Source organism: Ranitomeya variabilis, chromosome 2 (genome assembly GCF_051348905.1).
Source record: "Ranitomeya variabilis isolate aRanVar5 chromosome 2, aRanVar5.hap1, whole genome shotgun sequence".
Taxonomy (NCBI): Eukaryota; Metazoa; Chordata; class Amphibia; order Anura; family Dendrobatidae; genus Ranitomeya; species Ranitomeya variabilis.
In genome coordinates, this window is record NC_135233.1 from 336321997 (window position 1) to 336344536 (window position 22540).

Below are 22540 nucleotides of genomic sequence, written 5' to 3' on the forward strand. Positions count from 1 at the left end.
CACTGGCATCCATATCCTCCACGACACAGACCGTGCCACTGCTTTCTACAATGCCACTCTCTCGCATCAGCTATTGACACGGTTGCCCCTCTCGTTCATGGCAGAGTGCGACATATCAATAGACAACCCTGGCACAATAACACCACTAAAAAGCTCCGGCAAGTGTCCAGGGTTGCAGAGCGGCTTTGGAAGAAAACGCGCAAGATGACTTCACTGCATTCAAACAGCCAACACTCGCTTTTAAATCCGCTCTCACCTCTGCTAAACAGACCTACTTCACAACCCTCGTATCTTCCCTATCCTACAACCCCAAACAGTTATTCAAAACCTTTAACTCCCTCCTCCGCCACCCACTGCCCCCTCCAACCTCCCTCATCTCTGCTGAGGACTTTGCCACACACTTTAAAAATAAGATCGACCAAACAAGGCAAGTCTTCATTGTTCAACCACCACAACCCCTTTGTATACCAGACCAATGCCCAAACCCCATAACCTCCCTATCCAACATCACTGAAGGGGGCTTAACTGTCTCCTCTCCAAATCTCACCTCACCACCTCCATGCTCGACCCCATCCCATCCCACCCCACCTCCTCCCCAACCTCACCACCACTCTTATCCCATCCTTAACCCACCTCTTCAACCTATCACTAACTTGATCCAACTGCTATGTCCAGCTATCACCCAATATCGCTGCTCCCATTCGCTTCCAAACTCCTGGAGCAGCACGTCCACGATGAACTTTCCTCCCACCTCTCATCTAACTCGCTCTTTGACAATCTACAATCTGGTTTCTGCCCCCATCACTCAACTGGGACTGCCCTGACCAAAATTACTAATGACCTACTTACGGCCAAAGCTAACGGAAAATACTCTGTACTCCTCCTTCTAGACCTGTCCTCTGCTTTCGACACAGTTGACCACTGCCTCTTACAACAGATCCTCTCCTCTTTTGGCATCAAAGACCTCGCCCTATCTTGGATCTTCTCATACCTTTCCAACCGCACATTCAGTGTCTCCCACTCCCACACTACCTCCTCATCCCACCCTCTGTTGGAGTCCCCCAAGGCTCTGTTCTAGGACCCCTACTCTTCTCAATCTATACACTTGGCCTGGGACAACTCATAAAGTCCTATGGATTCCAGTACCACCTTTATGCCAATGACACTGAGATCTGCTTTTCTGGCCCAGACGTCACCTCTCTGCTCTCCAGAATCCCAGAGTGTCTATCAGCCATATCCTCCTTTTTCTCCTCTCGCTTCCTCAAACTCAATGTGGACAAATCTGAACTCATCATCTTTCCTCCATATCCTAGATCTTCCTTCCCTGGCCTATCTATCACTATTAACGACATCACGCTTCCCCCGTAACGGAAGTATGCTGCCTCAGAGTAACCCTTGACTCTGCCCTATCCTTCAAACCGCACATCCAAGCTCTTTCCACCTCCTGTCGCCTCCAGCTCAAAATTATCTCCAGAATCTGTCCTTTCCTCAACTGTCAATCTACTAAAATGCTTGTGCATGTCCTCATCATCTCCCGCCTTGACTACTGCAACATCCTTTTTTGTGGCCTTCCTGCTAACACCCTTGAACCTCTCCAGTCCATCCTTAACTCTGCTGCCCGACTAATCTCTCTCCTCGCTACTCCCCCGCTTCCCCCCTCTGCAAATCTCTTCACTGGCTCCCATTCCCTCAGTGTATACAGTTCAAATTACTTATACTAACCTACAAAGCCATCCATAACTTGTCTCCTCCATATATCTCTGAACTAATCTCGAGTCCCGATATCTTCCCTCATGTAATCTCCGGTCCTTCCAAGATCTCCTTCTCTCCTCCACACTTATTCGCTCCTCACCCAACCGGCTCCAAGACTTCTCCCGAATATCCCCCATCTTCTGGAATTCTTTGCCCCGAAACGTCAGACTGTCAACCACATTCGGTGCCTTCAGACGGAACCTGAAAACCCACCGTTCAGGAAAGCCTACAGCCTGCACTGACCCCGCTGCGTCCCCACCCCTACCGAAGCTACCGCCTCACCAACATCGGAGCTCCTGCAACCCTCAACCTATTGTCTCCTTTCCCACCATCCTGTAGAATGTAAGCCCGCAAGGGCAGGGTCCTCACCCCTCTGTATCAGTCTGTAATTGTTAGTTTACTTACTGTAAGTGATATCTGTAATTTGTATATAACCCCTTCTCATGTACAGCACCATGGAATCAATGGTGCTATATAAATAAATAATATGTATGGGTAATTCTGATTGTACTATTATAACCAAGACTTTCTTTTGGTCAGATGCTAAATTAACAAGATTTTGGGGTAATCTGATTTTAGATTAAAGAGATTACACTGCTACTGTATTCTCCCTGATGGGAAAAGGAGAAACAAATAGTAAAGCTTTACATCTGTTGTATCCATTATGGACTCTAGTTCACAAGAAGGGTTTGTTGTTCGTTTAATTTTGTTTTAAGGTGGAAAGAGCGAATGTGACTTTTCAATGGCAATCCATGCCAGAAATACCGTACATGTCTTTTGGTTTACAAGGTTTTTGCTTCTGACCTATTTGATATGATCTGTAAAGCACATCTGATGAAAATCTTCTTTAGAATGATTGTATAGGATGAGCTGCACTCATAGAATGTATGTTTCCTTGTTTCAGAGAGGATTATACAGTAGCATGTAAAAGTTTGGGCACCCCTGGTCAAAATTACTGTTGTCATGAACAGTTAAGCAAGTTGAAGATAAAATGATATCTAAAAAGCCCAAAGTTAAAGATGATGCATTTCCTTTTGAATTAAATTAAATTATTTTAATTCTAGTTGAGGGCTTTTCATTTATTCTTCCTTGAAAAATTCTTTCCGTTCTGTGATATTCCTGAGTCGTCTTGCATGTCCTGCTATTTTGAGGTCTAGCTACAGATTTTCAATGATCAGATCAGGGGACTGTGAGGGGCATTTGAAAATCTTCCGCTTGCACCTTTTTGAGGTAGGCTATTGTGGATTTTTACGTGTGTTTAGTATCATTATTAGTGATGAGCGAGTATGCTCGTTACTCGAGTTTCTACGAGCATTCTCGTGTGGTTTCAGAGTATTTGGATGTGCTTGGAGATTTAGTTTCTGTCTCTGTAGCTGCATGATTTGCGGCTGCTAGACAGCCTGAATACATGTGGGGATTCCCTAACAGGCAACCCCCACATGCATTCAAGCTGTCTAGCAGCCGCAAATCATGCAGCTGAGGAGACAAACTAAATCTCAAAAGCACATCCAAATACTCGGAGATCACCCGAGCATACTCGGCAAATCACGAGTATACTTGCTCATCACTAATCATTGTCCATTTGTAGAAGCCATCCTCTTTTCTTTCTCACCTTTTTTTTTTTATAGATGTTATGTTTGTATCAAGATCTTGAATTTCATTGAATCCATTTTTCCCTCTACCCGTGGAACGTTATACACTTTACAGATAATTCCATTGAGGTATCGGTGACATTCTGTCTTTTTATTGTTTCCTTAACATCCTTGGTCTTCTACATCTATCCCAGACCACCATCTCCACTTTTTCCATCGAGGTCTTGCTTCAGCAGAATATAACACGCACAAATCTTTGGCTTATTGTTTTTAACCATCTGTAAATAAACTGCTTCGTGCCCTACATTGTTAATAATTCAACCCCTTATTGCCGTAAATCAGTTTTGTGCACCCCTCAGCTAATCCTACACCCCCTTATACGTTAATACACTTAAAGCACCCACTTCCAAAAGTCATGTTGCCATTGCAATGTCTTATTTTCAGCCCCATGCAAAATGTATAGTCTTTTTGCACACGCATAAAATAATTATGTCCCTCTTTTGTGCTCACATACAATAATGTCCCTTGTACAATAATAAGTAGTTGCCGTTTGTGCCTTCATACAGTAATTCCCCCTCCTAAAATAATAATGCCCACCCCATACAAGGGTAAAGACCCTCTTTCTGCCTCCATTTAAGGGAATTTTTCACATGATTCATGCTGGGCACATAAATCAGAGCCTTGCTCTCACAATTGATTGCAGCCATATATATTTTTCTTATGAAAATATTTGACAGTCCTTCCAGGGACTATAGTAATAGATGTCACTAGTCCGGTGCCACCCCCGGCCGGCTTCTTTCACACCACTCTAGATGATTGACAGGTCTCTTCTATAGTGAGAGACCTGACAATGACCTGGAGGGGTGCTGGGAAAAGCCCAGACGAGTCTTGTTTATTTCTATGGTCCATGACCAGATCTTCTCACTTCCTGGTTACATACCTGGCTGCAGTCGTGTAGCCAGGCTCTGATTCATGCTACCCAAGGTTTGGCCAACACAATCGCATGACTGTTTCTCTTTAATGATGTCCTTCATGCTCCTATTTTCAATAAAATATAAATCAGACTCCGCTTTCCAACTCCCACATGAACCAGCCAGATCCTTCCTCTTCTCCCTGCGGCTGGGCTTCGGCAGTGATGATGCCGCCATTGTGCTGACTGTTATCCTTCACACATTGTTGGACCCTTGTAGGTCGCAGGCCTTAAAGACTAAGCATTATTTTAATTTTTATTTAATAAATCAGATATACACATAAGATATATTTCAAAGTTGCTTATCTTTTATCTGTATTTTTGGTTTATGACATAAAAATTAAAGTGACAGTTACGCTTTAAGCAGCCTGCCACTTTCCAAAGTAAACACAAGCTGTACATGTAACCTGTCTCCTGTTCTCACAGCTTGATTTATCTTACAGAACAGATAACCTGACCTTTCTTCTGGTGTTATTTTACATTGCACTTCATGATAAAATGTACATTCTCTCCTTACTTCGTATATCAGGGGGTCCAGCTTTATGGTTCTTTGCAGAGTAGATGTCCTCAAGAACCCTCCCCCAAAATGGGCATTTGCTTGTGTTAAGTGTTCACTTTCTTGCAAAACCTCATCTCTGTCCAAGATAAGCATGAAACTTGATTCATTTCATTTTCTTTTATCAGCTTCGGCAATTTTATTTTCTTTTAATTATGTACAAAGTGGTGCGGAGACCTGGCTTTGCTGCCGGAGCAAAAAACATTTCTAAAAGATTGTGTGGGTCCTGTTTGAGTGTGATGGGTGCTCGATTCTGCCCCTTTGCCATTATATTTTCTTCTGCCAAATTCCTTGATGTTACCTTGCTAATTCAATCAGCAGACTGCAAGCTGTTGTAATAGGCCATATCTGTAGAGGTTGTCCAAGTATAGACGTGTCAATGTATTTCTCACGAGTTTATACTTTCGACCCTGAAAAGATAGAACTATCTGTACTGTCCTTTGTACAAGTCTTAATTGCTTCTAGTCTTTATAATGGCTGATGGTTGTGACTATTTTTCTCTTTATGCATCTCACCATTTATTTGTAAACTTATTTTATTACTTCATCTAAAGTGTCAAAGGCAAAGAGTTTTGGAACTTTTTGTATAAACTTGGATTAAACTGGTATGTATATGTATCTGGGACATGTATCTATATACAATACTTATGCCTGTTTTTTATGTTTTCTGTTTTGTTTTTTTCGTAAAACCCCATTGTGTGCTGCTCAGCTATGTTTTGTTCTGTAAACCCATTTATCTGAGCATCTTTACGTGCTAAGGAAGTAAACACTTCCTGAACACCTTCTTTCTGGTTTTACACAAGTTTCCGCAAAGATAAGTCGGTGAGATGCTGCAGTGTGACATTTTAGTTTTCTGGCTTCTCTTTATAAGTTTCGTTGAATCGTGGGCTCCGGACCCTTCTGCTTTTGATTACAAGGTAAGATGCCAGCGAAGACTGGAGTACTGTTCTTGTGTGCCTAGGTTTTGATTGAGGCTGCAATGGAGATGTATTTCAGTTTGAGGACAATTGATGGGTGAAATGCTCTATATGCAAATGGGGAAATGGTTTATTCCCACTCATCTATGTCCAAATCTATCGCATGTGTGGCCATAAATGGGGATATTTCTCATACATGATCAGTCTTTTTTGTGTGTGCGCACAACTAAGGCAATGTTTGTTCCATTTTTTTTTTTTTAAATCTTTTTTGTTTTTGGTATACTTGACACTCCTATACATCTTACAAAGCTGAGCATTCACCCAGCCGCTATTCTTCCCAATCTTCTGAGTGTGGTTGAGGTTGAACGTTATCTAAGGGAACCTGTCACCCCCAAAATGGAAGGTGAGCTAAGCCCACCAGCATCAGGGGCTTATCTACAGCATTCTGTATATAACCTACTGAATGTAGAATGTGAGCCCCAATGGGGACAGCGATGACATCTGTAAAGCGCTGAGGAATATGTTGGCTATACGTTCAAGCAAAACAACAAGAATAATTTAATACAATAAATTAATATTTTAGGATTTGTGATAATTTTAGGGTTTATATTTTGGATTTGTGATACCGTAAATCTCAGTGTACAGATTTTGTGTTCTGCCAGCCTTGAAGGATGTGTATTGAAGAATATGAAATGAAAAAACTGGGGTTAACACTGCGGATAAAGTGAGACCTTGCCAGCAATAATAATTGTTCTTACTTTATTGATTTATATTGTATTGAAAGCTTATAAGTGGATTCTAGTTATTGGTAGTTTTACAAGTATAGTGATTCAAACATGTTGGAAATATTTTTTTCTGCCTTTTTGTTACTTTTTGTGAAAAACTTAACTTCTCTATAATCACTATATTGTGAATTTAAATCTCTCTTATCAACTATGTGACTACTGAATTTTTTTTATTTCGTTCAAGTAATGTCTTTTTTTATAATTGTATTTATACTTCATTTTCTTTTTCTAAATTTGTAACAATGTTTCATATGGAATAAAAATTTGGATCGCATTGAAGTGAGCTGCAACAAAGCCGCTTTAAAAAAATAAAATAAAAATAAATAATAAAAAAAATAATAATTAAAAAAAAAATAAAATAAAATATATACAGACACATACAGACACATACAGACACAGACACACACAGACACACGAATTTTTATTCATCTTTTACTTTTTATTTTCCGGCAGTTTCTTTATCGGCATTTCCCATACGGCTCTAATAAGATCGAACAATAAAGGACTATATTGGGGATGCTGCTACATACCTGTGAGGCGGCGAAACATTTACCCAAGTTTAATAAGTTCAAGGTTTTAATAACCTTCGTTATGAAGCAATACAATGCCTATCTCTTCCTGCATCACACATACAGTAAAAGTTGGTCTCGAAAGTCGTCGACGGTTGACATCATCGTTATCTGTTTTCATGTAATAAGTGAGGACACCTCATGTAGGTTTTTTGTTTAACTTGTAGACTTATCTGTACTTAGTCTTCCATGTCTACAGAGTATGAAGGAAACTAATATCATTGTGTTTTTTTACAAATTTACCATTCATCAATATATTGGATACAATTACAAGTACTGACTGGCATTGACCATTTTGCCTGAATGAACCTCTGGCATTTATTTCTTACAGCTTTCTGCAAGTTTTGGGTTTTACTTGTACGATTATTTCATACTCCTCCACCAAGTGTTTGTATTTTAAGAATATTCTACTCCTACGTGTTTCAGATCCAAGCATCACTTTATTAGGACATTCGCTAGCTGTTCAAGAACCCTACATTATTGTATTATTTTTTTTTTTTTCTCCTTTGACTACCGTATTTTATGTTGGACTTGCTGTCCAGTAGGTGAAGTCCACTTTGGGTTGTTCTTTAAGGTAGTCACTAGGTAAACATCTGTGTATCCTGACCATTTCAGTGGGACCAGACCACCATCTAATGCTTATTAAAGTATCCCGACTCTAACCCCATCATAAATATCAGGGAAATTAAGTTTTGGTTTGGCTGATTTTTAACATGCCCGATACTTTTTTTTTTTTTTTTTTCCTCTCAAGGCTGAAAAGCCTAAGATGTCTGACAATGGCTTACTCTCTTCTGCTGTTTTCATAGGCATGCTCTGCTGTAATGGGAGGGCGGGTTAGTAATAGCAGTTGGCCGAAAAACCTTTTGAAGGTGTATATCCACCATTTGATCTTCTGACGCGGGAGTCGTTCATTATCATGAAATGGCCCCAACCCATAACATTTCCACAATGTTACCTTACAGGTATCTACTGGGTTCTTCTGCTGAAAAATTGCTAGAAGGAAGGAGTCAATTAATAAATGTATTGACATCCCATATTAATGTGTCCAAATATGACTCTAATAATATGTCCCCCGACTCCTCATGTTTATTCATATTGTGGTTGGTTGACTATATAACTACTACACCCTTTCCCCCCAATTCTTCCCCAAAGCTCCATGTTTCTTTGTGTGTGTGTATAATATATATAATATTCAGTACAATGTTCTATGTTATTTCTGCTGAACGATTTAGTCTGGTTCCAATTGTATTTCAGATCTTTGGTGGAAGAGGAGGACCCTCACTTGAAAGTTGCTCTCGGGAGCACCGATATGGGTGTGTCTGCTCATCTCCAGTCCTCCAAGACGGGCACCACTCGCTTCTTCACCAGCAATACTCATAGTTCAGTGGTGTTACAGGTACGGCAGAGAAAGTGTTCACAGATTGAGTCTTTAACTCATGGTTGTATAGATTTACCCACCTATTTTAATATTTCAGAACTATTCATCTAAGACCTAATTAATTTAGTTAATAATCTGTCACTAATGAGACCTGATAAGTGTCATAAACACTCATTATCGTTTTTTCCTGGGTCATTACAAACAGAACAAATGTAAAAATAAATTGCCGTATATACTCGAGTATAAGCCGAGATTTTCAGCCCACTCTTTTGGGCTGAAAGTAACCCTCTCGGCTTATACTCGAGTCATACCCAGGGGTCGGCAGGGGAGCGGAGCTGTGTGATAATGCTCACCTGCTCCTGGCGCGGTCCCTGCACGTCTTTTCCCCAGCGCTGGCAGCTTCTTCCTGTAGTGAGTGGTCACATAGTACCGCTCATTACAGTAATGAATATGGACCCCACTCCCATAGGGGTGGAGCCACATATTCATTACTGCAATGAGCGGTACCGTGTGACTGCTCACTACAGGAAGAAGCTGCTGGCGCCGGGGAACAAGGGACCGCGCCAGGAGCAGGTGAGTATAGTGCGCGATATTCACCTGCTCCCCTTTGGCGCCGCTGCGTCCTCTGCAGTGACGCTCAGGTCAGAGGGCACGATGACGCGATTAGTGCGCGCCGCCCTCTGCCTGAACGTTAGTGCAGAGGACGGGAAGACACAGCGGCGGTGGAACGGGGAGCAGGTGAATATAGCAAGTGCCGGGGACCGGAGAGGTATTTTTTAAATTTTTTTAATCGCAGCAACAGCATACGGGGCAAATGTCTGTATGGAGCATCTTATGGGGCCATGTGCAGCATTATATGGGGCAAATATCTGTATGGGGCATCTTATGGGGCCATGTGCAGCATTATATGGGGCAATTACGGTATCTGTATGGAGCATCTTATGGGGCCATGTGCAGCATTATATGGGGCAAATGTCTGTATGGGGCCATGTGCAGCATTATATGGGGCAAATATCTGTATGGAGCATCTTATGGGGCCATGTGCAGCATTATGTGGGGCAAATATCTGTATGGGGCATATTATGGGGCCATGTGCAGCGTTATATGGGGCAAATATCTGTATGGAGCATCTTATGGGGCCATGTGCAGCATTATATGGGGCAAATATCTGTATGGAGCATCTTATGGGGCCATGTGCAGCATTATATGGGGCAAATATCTGTATGGAGCATCTTATGGGGCCATGTGCAGCGTTATATGGGGCAAATATCTGTATGGAGCATCTTATGGGGCCATGTGCAGCTTTATATGGGGCAATTATCTGTATGGAGCATCTTATGGGGCCATGTGCAGCATTATATGGGGCAAATATCTGTATGGGGCTATGTGCAGCATCATATGGGGCAAATATCTCTATGGAGCATCTTATGGGGCCATAATCCACATTTGTGGAGTATTATATGGGGCAAATGTCTGTATGGAGCATCTTAAGGGGTCATAATCAACATTTGTGCAGCATTGTATGGGGCATATTTTAATATGGAGCATCTTATGGAGCCTATCATAAACTGTATGGAGCATTATATGGGGCTTATTTTGTATGGAGCATCTTATGGGGCCATGTGCAGCATTATATGGGGCAATTATCTTTATGGAGCATCTTATGGGGCCACGTGCAGCATTATATGGGACAAATATCTGTATGGGGCCACGTGCAGCATTATATGGGGCAAATATCTGTATGGAGCATCTTATGGGGCCATAATCAGCATTTGTGCAGCATTATATGGGGCAAATGTGTCTATGGAGCATCTTATGGGGCCATAAACGGCATTTATGCAGCATTGTATGGGGCAAATGTCTGTATAGAGCATCTTATGGGGTCATAATCAACATTTGTGCAGCATTATATGGGGCATATTTTGTATGGAGCATCTTGTTGAGCCATCATAAACTGTATGGAGCATTATATGAGGCTCCTGATGCAATATGGATATTCAAAAACACTTAACCTACTGATGTCTCAATTAATTTTACTTTTACTAGTATCTATTTTTATTTTTGAAATTTACCAGTAGCTGCTGCATTTTCCACCCTAGGCTTATACTCGAATCATTAAGTTTTCCCAGTTTTTTTTGTGGCAAAATTAGGCGGTCGGCTTATACTCGGGTCTGCTTATACTCAAGTATATACGGTATTTTTTTTTTCTGACTTTTTTCAACCAGCTTATTTGTCAACTTTGTATAGACTGGAACATAATGAGCAGAGTCGTCTCGTAATTTTTCCTTGTACAGCTGCAGGCCTAGATACGGTTCTGTATGCATCTACCCCGTCTTTCTCTCATATTTCTTCATATTTCTTCCAGGAGACGGCATTAGTCTGTTCTTGCTCGGTCAGTGAACTCTTCTTATCGCACTTACCACAGAGCACGCAGCGTCTCATATCTATACACGCGATATAGGAAGAAAGTGAGAGACTCTAATGTGAATAGGAGTTTTCAAAAAAAAAAAAGTATGCAATATTTGAAAAAAGGTTTCTCTTCTACATACGTAAATATTTTTGATAAAAGTAAAATTAAAAAACGTGATACAGTGCAGTTAAGTCCTTGAGCATTTTTATAGCCGTGCCTCATAGGCATCCTGTTCAGCACACAATAGTGAGTCATGCCAGCTCCTCGTGATGTTTGTTCATTTATTTTCTAGCTTTGTTTTTTTGCAAGAAATGAAAGTATTTGCCACTGTGAGAATTGTGGAAATACTCATAGGCATTGCTAAAAGGGGCTTAACATGTCGGCTGATACTGTGCTTGTGGCCACAGTGCGCTACGTCAGTGAGGTGGAAGTGACCCACTACTGAGATGCAGATGTCACTGTGGGAGCCATATCCCAGGGAGAAAAAAGGAATTTTGTTTTTATTTTTTTAATGAAAATTGTCAGTACATTCCCTTCTCCTAAATAAATAAATCTACAGATGTATAGAAGAGTTTTTTTTTTTTTAGCTTGTGCTAACTGTAATGCAGATATGAAATTATTTTGCTCATCTGCCAATTTATATTGAACATTTATGCATGTGTGTTAGAAAGTGACAAAATAGGAAACAGCAATCATTTAATAACGAATTGATGTATTCTTATTCATATCTACTCTATTAAAGTGAAACAACTTTTAATATTGGGCTACATTCAGGCTCCTGTGTAGATCACTTTCCTCCAAAAATATAGCTGATTATGTAGTTGAAGGGCTGCATTGGGTAGCCTGAATCACTTCAAGACCAGGCACATTTTCAGGTTTTTTAATACATGCTATTTGAAGATCCAAACAACCCCCAAAAATACTACTCTTGTAAATAATTTTTGCATCTTTTTTTCCATCATAATTGGGGCTTAATTTTTAATTTTCATATTTCTCTTATTTATTTTTGCCAATATTGGCCAGTGTCAGTGGAAAAATAAAATGTGTCCGTATTTAACTTTTAAAAATAAATAAATAACCAGAAAGGATTACTAAAAATGCAATGCTAGTAACAGTGATTTGGATTGACTGTTGTTGTGGGTTTTTATTTTTTTTTATTTTTTTATTTCCCACTTTTTATTTATGGATTTGTTTCCTTTATTTCATATATTGTGACACCCATAGGATAATAAAAGACCTTTGGGATAAATTAAACATTTAAATCCTTTTTATTTATTTTTTTTAATTCCTGATTTCACCTGTAACTGGGGCTGGTATATCTGTCCCAGTTATGAAAGAAATTCATCCACCCGGATGAACAGAGCTAACTGGGACTGAGAAGCTCCTGCTCTCCCTACACCCAGCAATCACATGACCTCAGGGTCCAAGGAGGATGCATTGTCAGTGCTTCCTATTACTTTATACACAGCGCTTGATTTTTATGTTTACTCCTTCAAAGATCATAATAACAATAGCTAGATAAGTATTAATTTCGCTACTACAAAAAGTTTATGTATAGCTCAAGCCTTAAGAGTTGCTCAGCCACCACAGCAAGGTTTGAAGTGCCCATTGATTGATTAATGTACGGCTATATTTAATTATGTCAGCTGGGGTAGTATCTGAATCAACCATGGCAAAAAAGGGGACTGACTTGGCCCATATAGTGAGTGGACCTGATTTTATACTTGCCGGAAAAGACACTTAATCCCAATCTTTGAAGACTGACACCACTTTTGTAGTATGAATTAGGATGCATTTGTCAGCTGCACTATACCATGCCTCCTCTCCATTATGCACCTTACACTTGAAAAGGTTGATGGAGCTGGCATACAAATTCCAAAAGCTGTCTTACTAGTTTCACACATCAGTTTTTTTTTTTTTTTTCAGGCTAAATCCGGCTAATTTTTTAAAAAACGGATCCGACGTAAATTGTTGAAAACTGATGCACCAGAGAGAGAGACCAGAACGGAAAATCTGCATGATTTGTATGGAAAATGCTTTGAAAACCGGATCTGGGCGCCGGATTCATTGTTTCACACATCCGTTTCATGTGTTTTTGGCCGATTCCGTCAGTGTGCGTTTTTTTCCGCCGAACAAAAAAAGTTGCAGTGGACGTTTTCTCCGTCCGCCAGAAACGACTATTTGGACGGATCTGGAAAAAAATAGATGAAACGTCTGGCCATCAGGTGCCTGAAACACAAAGCCTGATGTGTGAAAGTAGCCTTATTTTTGTGCGTCAACAAGTTGCGCAGAAATTCTGTGAAACTTTGAAATGATGAACAAAAATTCAAGGGGTATTCTCATGTTATTACATTACTTTAATTAGATAGTAAGTCAAGTTCAACTTTGCTTATTTTATATTATTTCAATCCAGGGTGGATTGATTTAAATCACGCCGATTTAAATCATGATTTAAATCACGATTTAAATCAAAAGATTTTTTTCTATTTAAATCGGATCGATTTAAATCATGATTTTAATCATGATTTAAATCACTGATTTAAATCAAAAGGTTTTTTTTTAATATAAATCACGATTAAAATGAGAAGTGAGAGCAGTGCGCATGTGCGCCCATAGTTACACGGACGAAACTAGGGGCAACGATCTAACGCCAGGGTGAGGGGGGGACCCCAAAGTAAGTAAAAATCTTTTTTGTTTTACTATATGGCAATAGGTAGGTGTTTAAAAGCAGCATGTCTTAATTGTATAAACTATTATTAGCCTCCACATTTTGTTCATACTGCCCCTTTAATTCCACACTTCTAGCTTGGTTTCACTTTTGGTTTAGTTTCTTTTTCCATTCAGTTGACATGCCCAAACTTGTTGGATAGTCAGCATCCTACAGAAACCTCTGGAAGAGCATGGCATTGTGAATGTTACACATATACAGCCTTTATTCTACTGAGTTAAACAACTCAGCTTTATCTCATGATGGAAGAACCTTTGGATGGTAAAATATTTTCCTCAAAAAGCAGTTTATTGAAAAAAATCCGATTTAAATCAAAAAAATCCGATTTTTTTGATTTTTTTAAAAAAACATTGATTTTTATCCACCCTGTTTCAATCTGCTATTATTCTTCTACAGTGACAGCTTTTATCTTTTATAGTGTACAGCTGTTTTCCATGGAGTCCGGCTTCTAATGCCTGGAGAATGTGCAGATGTTGCATATCAGGAGGGGGCTTAACTCTTAACATCCTAGTCTGCTCTCTCCAGCACATTGAGTTCTATACAACAGCTAGCTTCTCACCTTCTGAAGAGATGTAGCTATAAATCACCAGCCCCTGAGCTTTCACAATAGGTCTTCAATTGACAGCTGTTGCTGTCCTTAGCTCTGTGCTGGTTCATATTCTCTGTTATCTTTGTGTGATAGCAATATACACTCATGGTGAAACCACTGACTGCTGAATGTGTTCTAGCAGAGCTTGTGCCAAGCTTTACAGATCTGCTACTCAACAGAGCTGTCACTCAAGGAGGAGAGCCCGCCCTGCTAGAAACTAGGAAGGAGGCTGTAGGGAGATTGCAGAACTCTGAGCTGCTCAAGAGACCACCTGAGAATACACCTTTAATCTGGGCCTAGGTCTAAAATTCTAATATGCAGTGGATTTCAAGCCCAGTAAAGTTAAAAAAAAAACAAAAAAAAACCAAGCTCATTTGACTTGTTGCTGATACCCAACAAAACTAGCAGAACCTCCAAGCAGAAATGTTAATCAAAGTGAATTACATAATGGACGCCATGTGTCTAGATATCTAGGTTCTTTGTAGATTCAGCTACATTCACTATTGGATCAGGCATTTGAGTGGTTTTTCAACAGCATTTTATTTTCTTAAAACAGAAGAAAATCCAGCTCAACGAACTTGTGACCAAAGTTCTTTCTTTATTCACCAAAAGTGCTCAGCAAAGCGTAAAATGGGATCAGCGGCGTTGTAAGGTACATGATATGTGACATCGACGCGTTTCAGGTCACATCATGATTACGTTGAGCTTGATTTTCTTCTGTTTTGTGATTGCTCTGCGCCTTGACCAAGCGTTTCCTGTGCTTCGAACGCCTAAAGATGTCAATTACGGTGAGCTGGACTTGTATTTCATCTTATTTTCTTGCCTTGTTTGATCTGTTGATAATATGTATAGCTACCGAAGGAAAAAGAAAGCAATTATTATATGGTCTAGGTGACATGTAGATTTTTCACTTTCTTTGTTTTCTTCATAACAGGGATTTGACCAGTTACGAATAGAAGGCTTGCTTTGTGATGTTACGCTAGTGCCTGGTGATGGGGATGAAATCTTTCCAGTTCACCGAGCTATGATGGCATCCTCAAGTGATTACTTCAAAGCCATGTTTACAGGTGATATATCATAGTGTGCCATCAGCTGTGCAAATGGTGGGAAATGTATAACCAATCCCAATTATAATGATTATTGAGCAGTTACAGGGGCAATGGCAGCCTGTGTTGATTTCCATATATATATATATAAAAAAAAAATAGGTTAGGTGAGCGACAGATATATGAATGTGCCGTGTTCCATAAAGCAACATCCATACATTTATTATGCACAAATATCTATTTTTATGCTTCCTAAGAAGAAGTTTACCTCTCTGGTATGGCAATCGTTGAGGGACTGTGGCATGCCACAACTTTTTTTTTTTTTGTAGAAGTCAAAGAAAATAACCTCTTTCTGAAATTTGGCATATAGAGGACTAGTATCATCATGTGTACAAGACCTAGATGAGAAGTAAGAAACATTGGGAACACAAGCTTGCAATATCCTATATATTGGAAACCCCCAAATGTGATACCATTTTAAAAATCGCACCCACCCAACATATTGAAAATTGCTTTCAGGTAGTTTATAAACCCTTCAGGTGCTTTTCAGGAATTAATGCAAAGTGGCATAACAGGAATGAACGTTTGTTTTTACCACCTAAATTTTGCTAACTTCTGAAGAGGTCACTATAGCCGGCAGACTCTAAGGCCATTATTTGGCCATGAACTGCCATGCCAAACATCAGGACCACATAATCAAGATCTCAGGGTGCCAATGGGGTTAAAGAGGAAGTCCCCACACTATTTTTAATCATCTAGATGCCGTAGTCACTATTGCCAGCAGCATTTAAGGGGTTAAATGACCATAGCCGGTGCCAACACTGATCTTGGCTGATGCAGCAAGTTGTCGGCTGTAGTGTACAGCTGGTAGCTACAGAATGGTCACCCGTCGGGGGATGCTAGTATCTTATTTCGCAGGTCAGTAAAAAGACATATTGGTGGTCACTAAGGGGTTAAACTTCTTTACTCCCTTATCTTTCACAGAATTTTTACCACTGTTGAAATGCACCACCAACGCCTCACTGTGCTCACATCCATTGTATTGTAAATCTCCAGCAAGCGTCAATGGGTGCAGTTTTATTCTGGCATAGAGGAATTCAATGATACACTTCTGTTTCGTACGCGCACCAATGTCAGACACCATTTTGGTACACTTCCCCCTCATGTGCTATCTGTTGGTCATTAACAAAATTAACAGGATATTAGCAGTGAGGTTCAACTTTTACTGAAACGTGACCAACATCTGGCTGAGACTTTGTAGGTTAATACAATAACATACACTACTCAAAAAAATAAAGAGAACACTTAAACAACACAACGTAACTCCAAGTCAATCACACTTCTGTGAAATCAACCTGTCCAGTTATGAAGCAACACCGATTGTGCAAGAAGGAACATGAAGAGCAGTGTCCGAGACCTGCAAAACGACCTCCAGCAGCCCACTAACATCCATGTGTCTGCTCAAACTGTCAGAAACAGACTCCATGAGGGTGGTATGAGGGCCTGACGTACCAGCTGGGTATTTTGCTTACATCCCAACACTGTGCAGGGCGATTGACATTTGCCAGAGAACACCAGGATTGGCATATTAGACATTGGCGCCCTGTGCTCTTCACGGACGAGAGTATGTTCACACTGAGCGCATGTGACTGAGTCTGGAGACGCCGTGGAGAACGTTCTGCCTGCAGCATCCTCCACCATGCCCGATTTAGCAGTGGGTCAGTAATGGTGTGGGGAGGCATTTCTTTGGAGGGCCGCACATCCCTCCATGTGCTCGCCAGAGGTACCCTGAATGCCATTGGGCATCAGGATGAGATCCCCAGACCCACTGTGAAACCCATTGTGAGACCATCTGCTGGTGCAGTGGGCCCTGGGCTCCTTCTGATGCATGACAACTACAGACGGTCCAGCAGTTGACTTGCTTTAATTCAGGTCTGGGAGGAGATCCTTCAGGATAACATCTGCAACCTCACCCGGAGCATACCCAGCCATTGTATGGAGGTCATACATGCACGTGGAGGCCACACACACTACTGAGCATCATTTCCTTGTCCAGAGGCTTTTCCACTGAAGTTGGATCAGCCTGTAATTTGATTTTCCACTTTGATTTTGACTATCATTCCAAAGCCAGACCTCCATTGGATATTAATTTTGATTGACATTAATTATTTTTGTTTTATTGTTCTCAACACATTCTACTACATAATGAATAAAGATTTGCAACTGGAATATTTAATTCAGTGATATCTAGGATGTGATATTTTAGTGTTCTCTTTATTTTTTGTGCAGTGTATGAGGCATTACTTTTAGTGCAATCCTCATAAATCCATGTCTGCTTTTTTTGCAGGTGTGTAAAATAGGGTTTCAAATTAGCCACAATAATTAAGCAGCATGAGCTTTTTTCTTAATTAGGCAAAAGTTTCACTTTCTCCCCTCTATAAGAACACAGATAAAAAAATAAAAAAAAACTTTACTATTAACCCCTTAATCCCATGACGTACTATCCCGTCGAGGTGACCTGGGACTTAATTCCTAGTGACGGGATCGTAAGTCATATGCGATTGGTCGCGCTCACAGGGGGAGCGCGGCCGGGTGTCAGCTGACTATCGCAGCTGGCATCCGGCACTGTGATCAAAGATGATTGCAGTGTTTCAGCGGTATAGGGAAGCATCGTGCAGGGAGGGGGCTCCCTGCGTGCTTCCCTGACACTCTTGGAGTAACGCGATGTTATCCAATATGGCCGCGGGGCTGCTTCCGGGTCATGCAGGTAGGTGGCTTGCAAGCGTCCCTGCAGTGCCTGTCAGATCGCTGATCTGACACAGTGCTCTGCAAAGTGTCAGATCAGCGATCTGACCCTATAACATGATGCCCCCCTCTAGGGAAATGTTATAAAGTAAAAAAATATATATATATTCCTACGAAAAAAAAAAAAGAAAAATTCCTAAATAAAGGAAAAAAATATATATTGTTCCCATAAATACATTTCTTTAAAAACAAAAACAATAAAAGTACATATATTTAGTATCGCCGCGTCCGTAGCGACCCGACCTATAAAACTGTCCCACTATTTAACCTCTTCAGTGATCACCGTAAAAAAGAAGCAGAAAACAACGCTTTATCATACCGCCGAACAAAAAGTGGAATAACACGCGATCAAAAAGACAGATATAAATAACCATGGTACCGCTGAAAACGTCATCTTGTTCCGCAAAAAATGACTCCCCATACAGCATCATCAGTGAAAAAATAAAAAAGTTATAGTCCTCAGAATAAAGCGATGCAAAAATAATTATTTTTTCTATAAAATAGTTTTTATCGTATAAAAGCGCCAAAACATTAAAAAATTTATATAAATGAGATATCGTTGTAATCGTACTGACCCGAAGAATAAAACTGCTTTATCAATTTTACCAAACATGAAACGGTATAAACGCACCCCCCAAAAAGAAATTCATGAATAGCTGGTTTTTGGTCATTTTGCCTTACAAAAATCAGAATTAAAAGCGATCAAAAAAGTCACATGCCCGAAAATGGTACCAATAAAAACGTCAACTCGTCCCGCAAAAAACAAGACCTTACATGACTCTGTGGACCAAAATATAGAAAAATTATAGGTCTCAAAATGTGGAGACGCAAAAACTATTTTTTGCAATAAAAAGCGTCTTTTAGTGTGTGACGGCTGCCAATCACAAAAATCCGCTAAAAAACCTGCTATAAAAGTAAATCAACCCCCCCGTCATGACCCCCTTAGTTAGGGAAAATGATAAAATAAAAAAAATGTATTTATTTCCATTTTCCCATTAGGGTTAGGGTTGGAGCTAGGGTTGGGGCTAGGGCTATCGTTAGGGTTAGGGTTGGGGATAGGGTTGAGGTTAGGGTTGGGGCAAGGGCTACAGTTAGGGTTGGGGCTAAAGTTAGGGTTAGGGTTGGTGCTAAAGTTAGGGTTTGGATTACATTTACGGTTGGAATTAGGGGTTAGGGGTGTGTCAGGGTTAGGGGTGTGGTTAGGGTTATGGTTGGGATTAGGGTTGGGGTGTGTTGGAGTTAGGGGTGTGGTTAGGGTTTGGATTAGGGTTAGGGGTGTGTTGGGGTTAGGGGTGTGGTTAGGGTTATGGGTAGAGTTGGGATTAGGATTAGGGGTGTGTTTGGGTTAGGGTTTCAGTTAGAATTGGGGGCTTCCACTGTTTAGGCACATCAAGGGCTCTCCAAATGCGACATGGCGTCCGATCTCAATTCCAGCCAATTAAACGTTGAAGAAGTAAAACAGTGCTCCTTCCCTTCCGAGCTCTCCCGTGCGCCCAAGCAGGGGTTTACCCTAACATATGGGGTATCAGCGTACTCAGGACAAATTGGACAACTTTTGGGGTCCAATTTCTCTTGGTACCCTTGGGAAAATAAAAAATTTGGGGGCTAAAAAACCATTTTTTGTGGGAAAAAAAATATTTTTTATTTTCATGGCTCTGCATTATAAACTGTAGTGAAACACTTGGGGGTTCAAAGTTCTCGCAACACATCTAGATAAGTTCCTTGGTGGGTCTAGTTTCCAATATGGGGTCACTTGTGGGGGGTTTCTACTGTTAGGTACATCAGGGGCTCTGTTGTGAATTCTGTTGTGGGTTCTGCTCTTGGGCTCCCTCCGGTGGTTATAAGTGGTAGTGCTGCTGTTTGTCCTTCACAACAGTCATCAGCTGCTTCCACTTTGGACGGGGCTATTTAGTCTGGCTCCTTCCTTTATTGAGTGCCAGTTGCCCATTGTTTTCTAGGGATCCACATCTCTGCTTGGTTTCTCCTTCTGGATTGTCCAAATCATCAAAGATAAGTCCTGGCTCTGTTTTTGCAGTCCACATGCGGTGGACTTAATAGTTCTGTGAATTGCTATGTTTTTTCTTGTCCAGCTTTGTCTGTGTTAAGATTTACTCAGCCAAGTTGGAAGCTCTGGAGTCGCAGAGTTACCCTCCATGCCTTTAGTTAGGTGTGGAGATTTTTGTATTCTCTGTGGTGGATTTGGTAGTATTTTTTATACTGACCGCACAGTACTCTTTCCTGTCTTTTCTTTCTAGGTAGCGTGGCCTCCTTTGCTAAATTCTGTTTTCAGTCTGCGTTTGTAATTTCCCTCTCCTCACAGTCAATATTTGTGGGGGGCTGCCTTTCCTTTGGGAACTTTCTCTGAGGCAAGATAGTATTCCTGTTTCTTTCTTTAGGTGTAATTAGTCCTCCGGTCGTGACGAGGTGTCTAGGGAGTGACAGGAACATCCCACGGCTACTTCTAGTTGATGTTTTAAGTTCAGGGTCTGCGGTCAGTATAGAGGCCACCTACTCCAGAGCTCGTCCATGCTGCTCCTAGGCCACCAGTTCATAACAGGGCTCTGCAAATGCAATGTGACGCCTGCAGACCAATCCATCTAAGTCTGCATTCCAAACGGTGCTCCTTCCCTTCCGAGCTCTGCCATGCGCCCAAACGGTGGTTCCCCCCCACATATGGGGTATCAGCGTACTCAGGACAAATTGGACAACAACTTTTGGGGTCCAATTTCTTCTCTTACCCTTGGGAAAATAAAAAATTGGGGGTGAAAAGATCATTTTTGTGAAAAAATATGATTTATTTTTTTTTACGGCTCTACATTATAAACTTCTGTGAAGTACTTGGTGGGTCAAAGTGCGCACCACACATCTGGATAAGTTCCTTAAGGGGTCTACTTTCCAAAATGGTGTCACTTGTGGGGGGTTTCAATGTTTAGGCACATCAGGGGTTCTCCAAACGCAACATGGCGTCCCATCTCAATTCCAGTTAATTTTGCATTTAAAAGTCAAACGGCGCTCCTTCCCTTCCGAGTTCTCCCGTGCGCCCAAACAGTGGTTTACCCCCACATATGGGGTATCGGCGTACTCAGGACAAATTGGACAACAACTTTGGGAGTCCATTTTCTCCTGTTACCCTTGGTAAAATAAAACAAATTGGAGCTGAAGTAAATATTTTGTGAAAAAAAAGTTAAATGTTCATTTTTTTTTTTAAGCATTCCAAAAATTCCTGTGAAACACCTGAAGGGTTAATAAACTTCTTGAATGTGATTTTGAGCACCTTGAGGGGTGCAGTTTTTAGAATGGTGTCACACTAGGTTATTTTCTATCATATAGACCCCTCAAAATGACTTCAAATGTGATGTGGTCCCTAAAAAAAAAATGGTGTTGTAAAAATGAGAAATTGCTGGTCAACTTTTAACCCTTATAACTCCCTTACAAAAATAAATTTTGGTTCCAAAATTGTGCTGATGTAAAGTAGACATGTTGGAAATGTTACTTATTAAGTATTTTGTGTGACGTACCTCTGATTTAAGGGCATAAAAATTAAAAGTTGGAAAATTGCAAAATTTTCGCCAAATTTCCGTTTTTTCACAAATAAACGCAGGTAATATCAAATCTTACCACTATCATGAAGTACAATATGTCACGAGAAAACAATGTCAGAATCATCAGGATCCCTTGAAGCATTCCAGAGTTATAACCTCATAAAGGGACAGTGGTCAGAATTGTAAAAATTGGCTCGGTCATTAACGAGCATTCTACCCTTGGGGGTTAAGGGGTTAAAGAATCACTCCTCCTCCCATCAAAATTTTTATCTTCTTAATATATTGCAGTTATCATATTATATAGCACTATGTACTTACAATTGCTCATTTTTCTTTTCTACCCAGCTAATTCTTCTCTTCTCTATTAGGTTTGACATATGATTAAAAACTGACTAGCTGAATCCTTCGAAGTCTCTTGTCACTGCATGAGTCATGAGTCACTGCAAAAGTCCTGGGAAGGGGGAGGAGGGAGCTGGGTCAGGAGACGAAGAGGGGAATGATTTCTACAGGGAAAAGAGACTTCCTCTTTCTACATAGAGAAAAGATAAGAATTAACTGGGTAGAAATGCAAAATGAGCAATTGTAAGTGCACAGTGCTGTATAATATGATTGCAAAATATTGAGAAGATAAAAATGTTGATGGGCGGAGGAGTGATTCTTTAAATCTGACCCGGTCATTTTAACCACTTTCTGACCTTGGACGGGATAGTACGTCCAAAGTCAGAACCCCCACTTTGATGCGGGCTCCGGCGGTACATGTCAGCTGTTTGGAATCGTGATCCACCCGCCGCTATTAACTTGTTAAATGCCGCTCTCAAACGTTGACAGCAGCATTTAACAGGCGCTCCCAGCCATCGTGCTGCAAATGATCATGTGACGGGGGTCAGCGATGCGTCAGCATA

At 40.7% G+C, this 22540-nt stretch overlaps 1 protein-coding gene across 5 annotated transcripts in view; it reads left to right on the top strand.

Annotated features, from left to right (window-relative positions):
• The window catches only part of KLHL13 (kelch like family member 13), an 88280-nt gene that overhangs the window by 32593 nt on the left and 33147 nt on the right, over positions 1 to 22540 (top strand). For all 5 annotated transcript variants that reach the window (XM_077285370.1, XM_077285369.1, XM_077285368.1 and 2 more), the window contains 2 exons: positions 8395 to 8536; positions 15180 to 15312. In XM_077285370.1, the coding sequence (XP_077141485.1) occupies positions 8395 to 8536; positions 15180 to 15312 (275 nt within the window). The remainder of the gene's footprint in view (positions 1 to 8394; positions 8537 to 15179; positions 15313 to 22540) is intronic.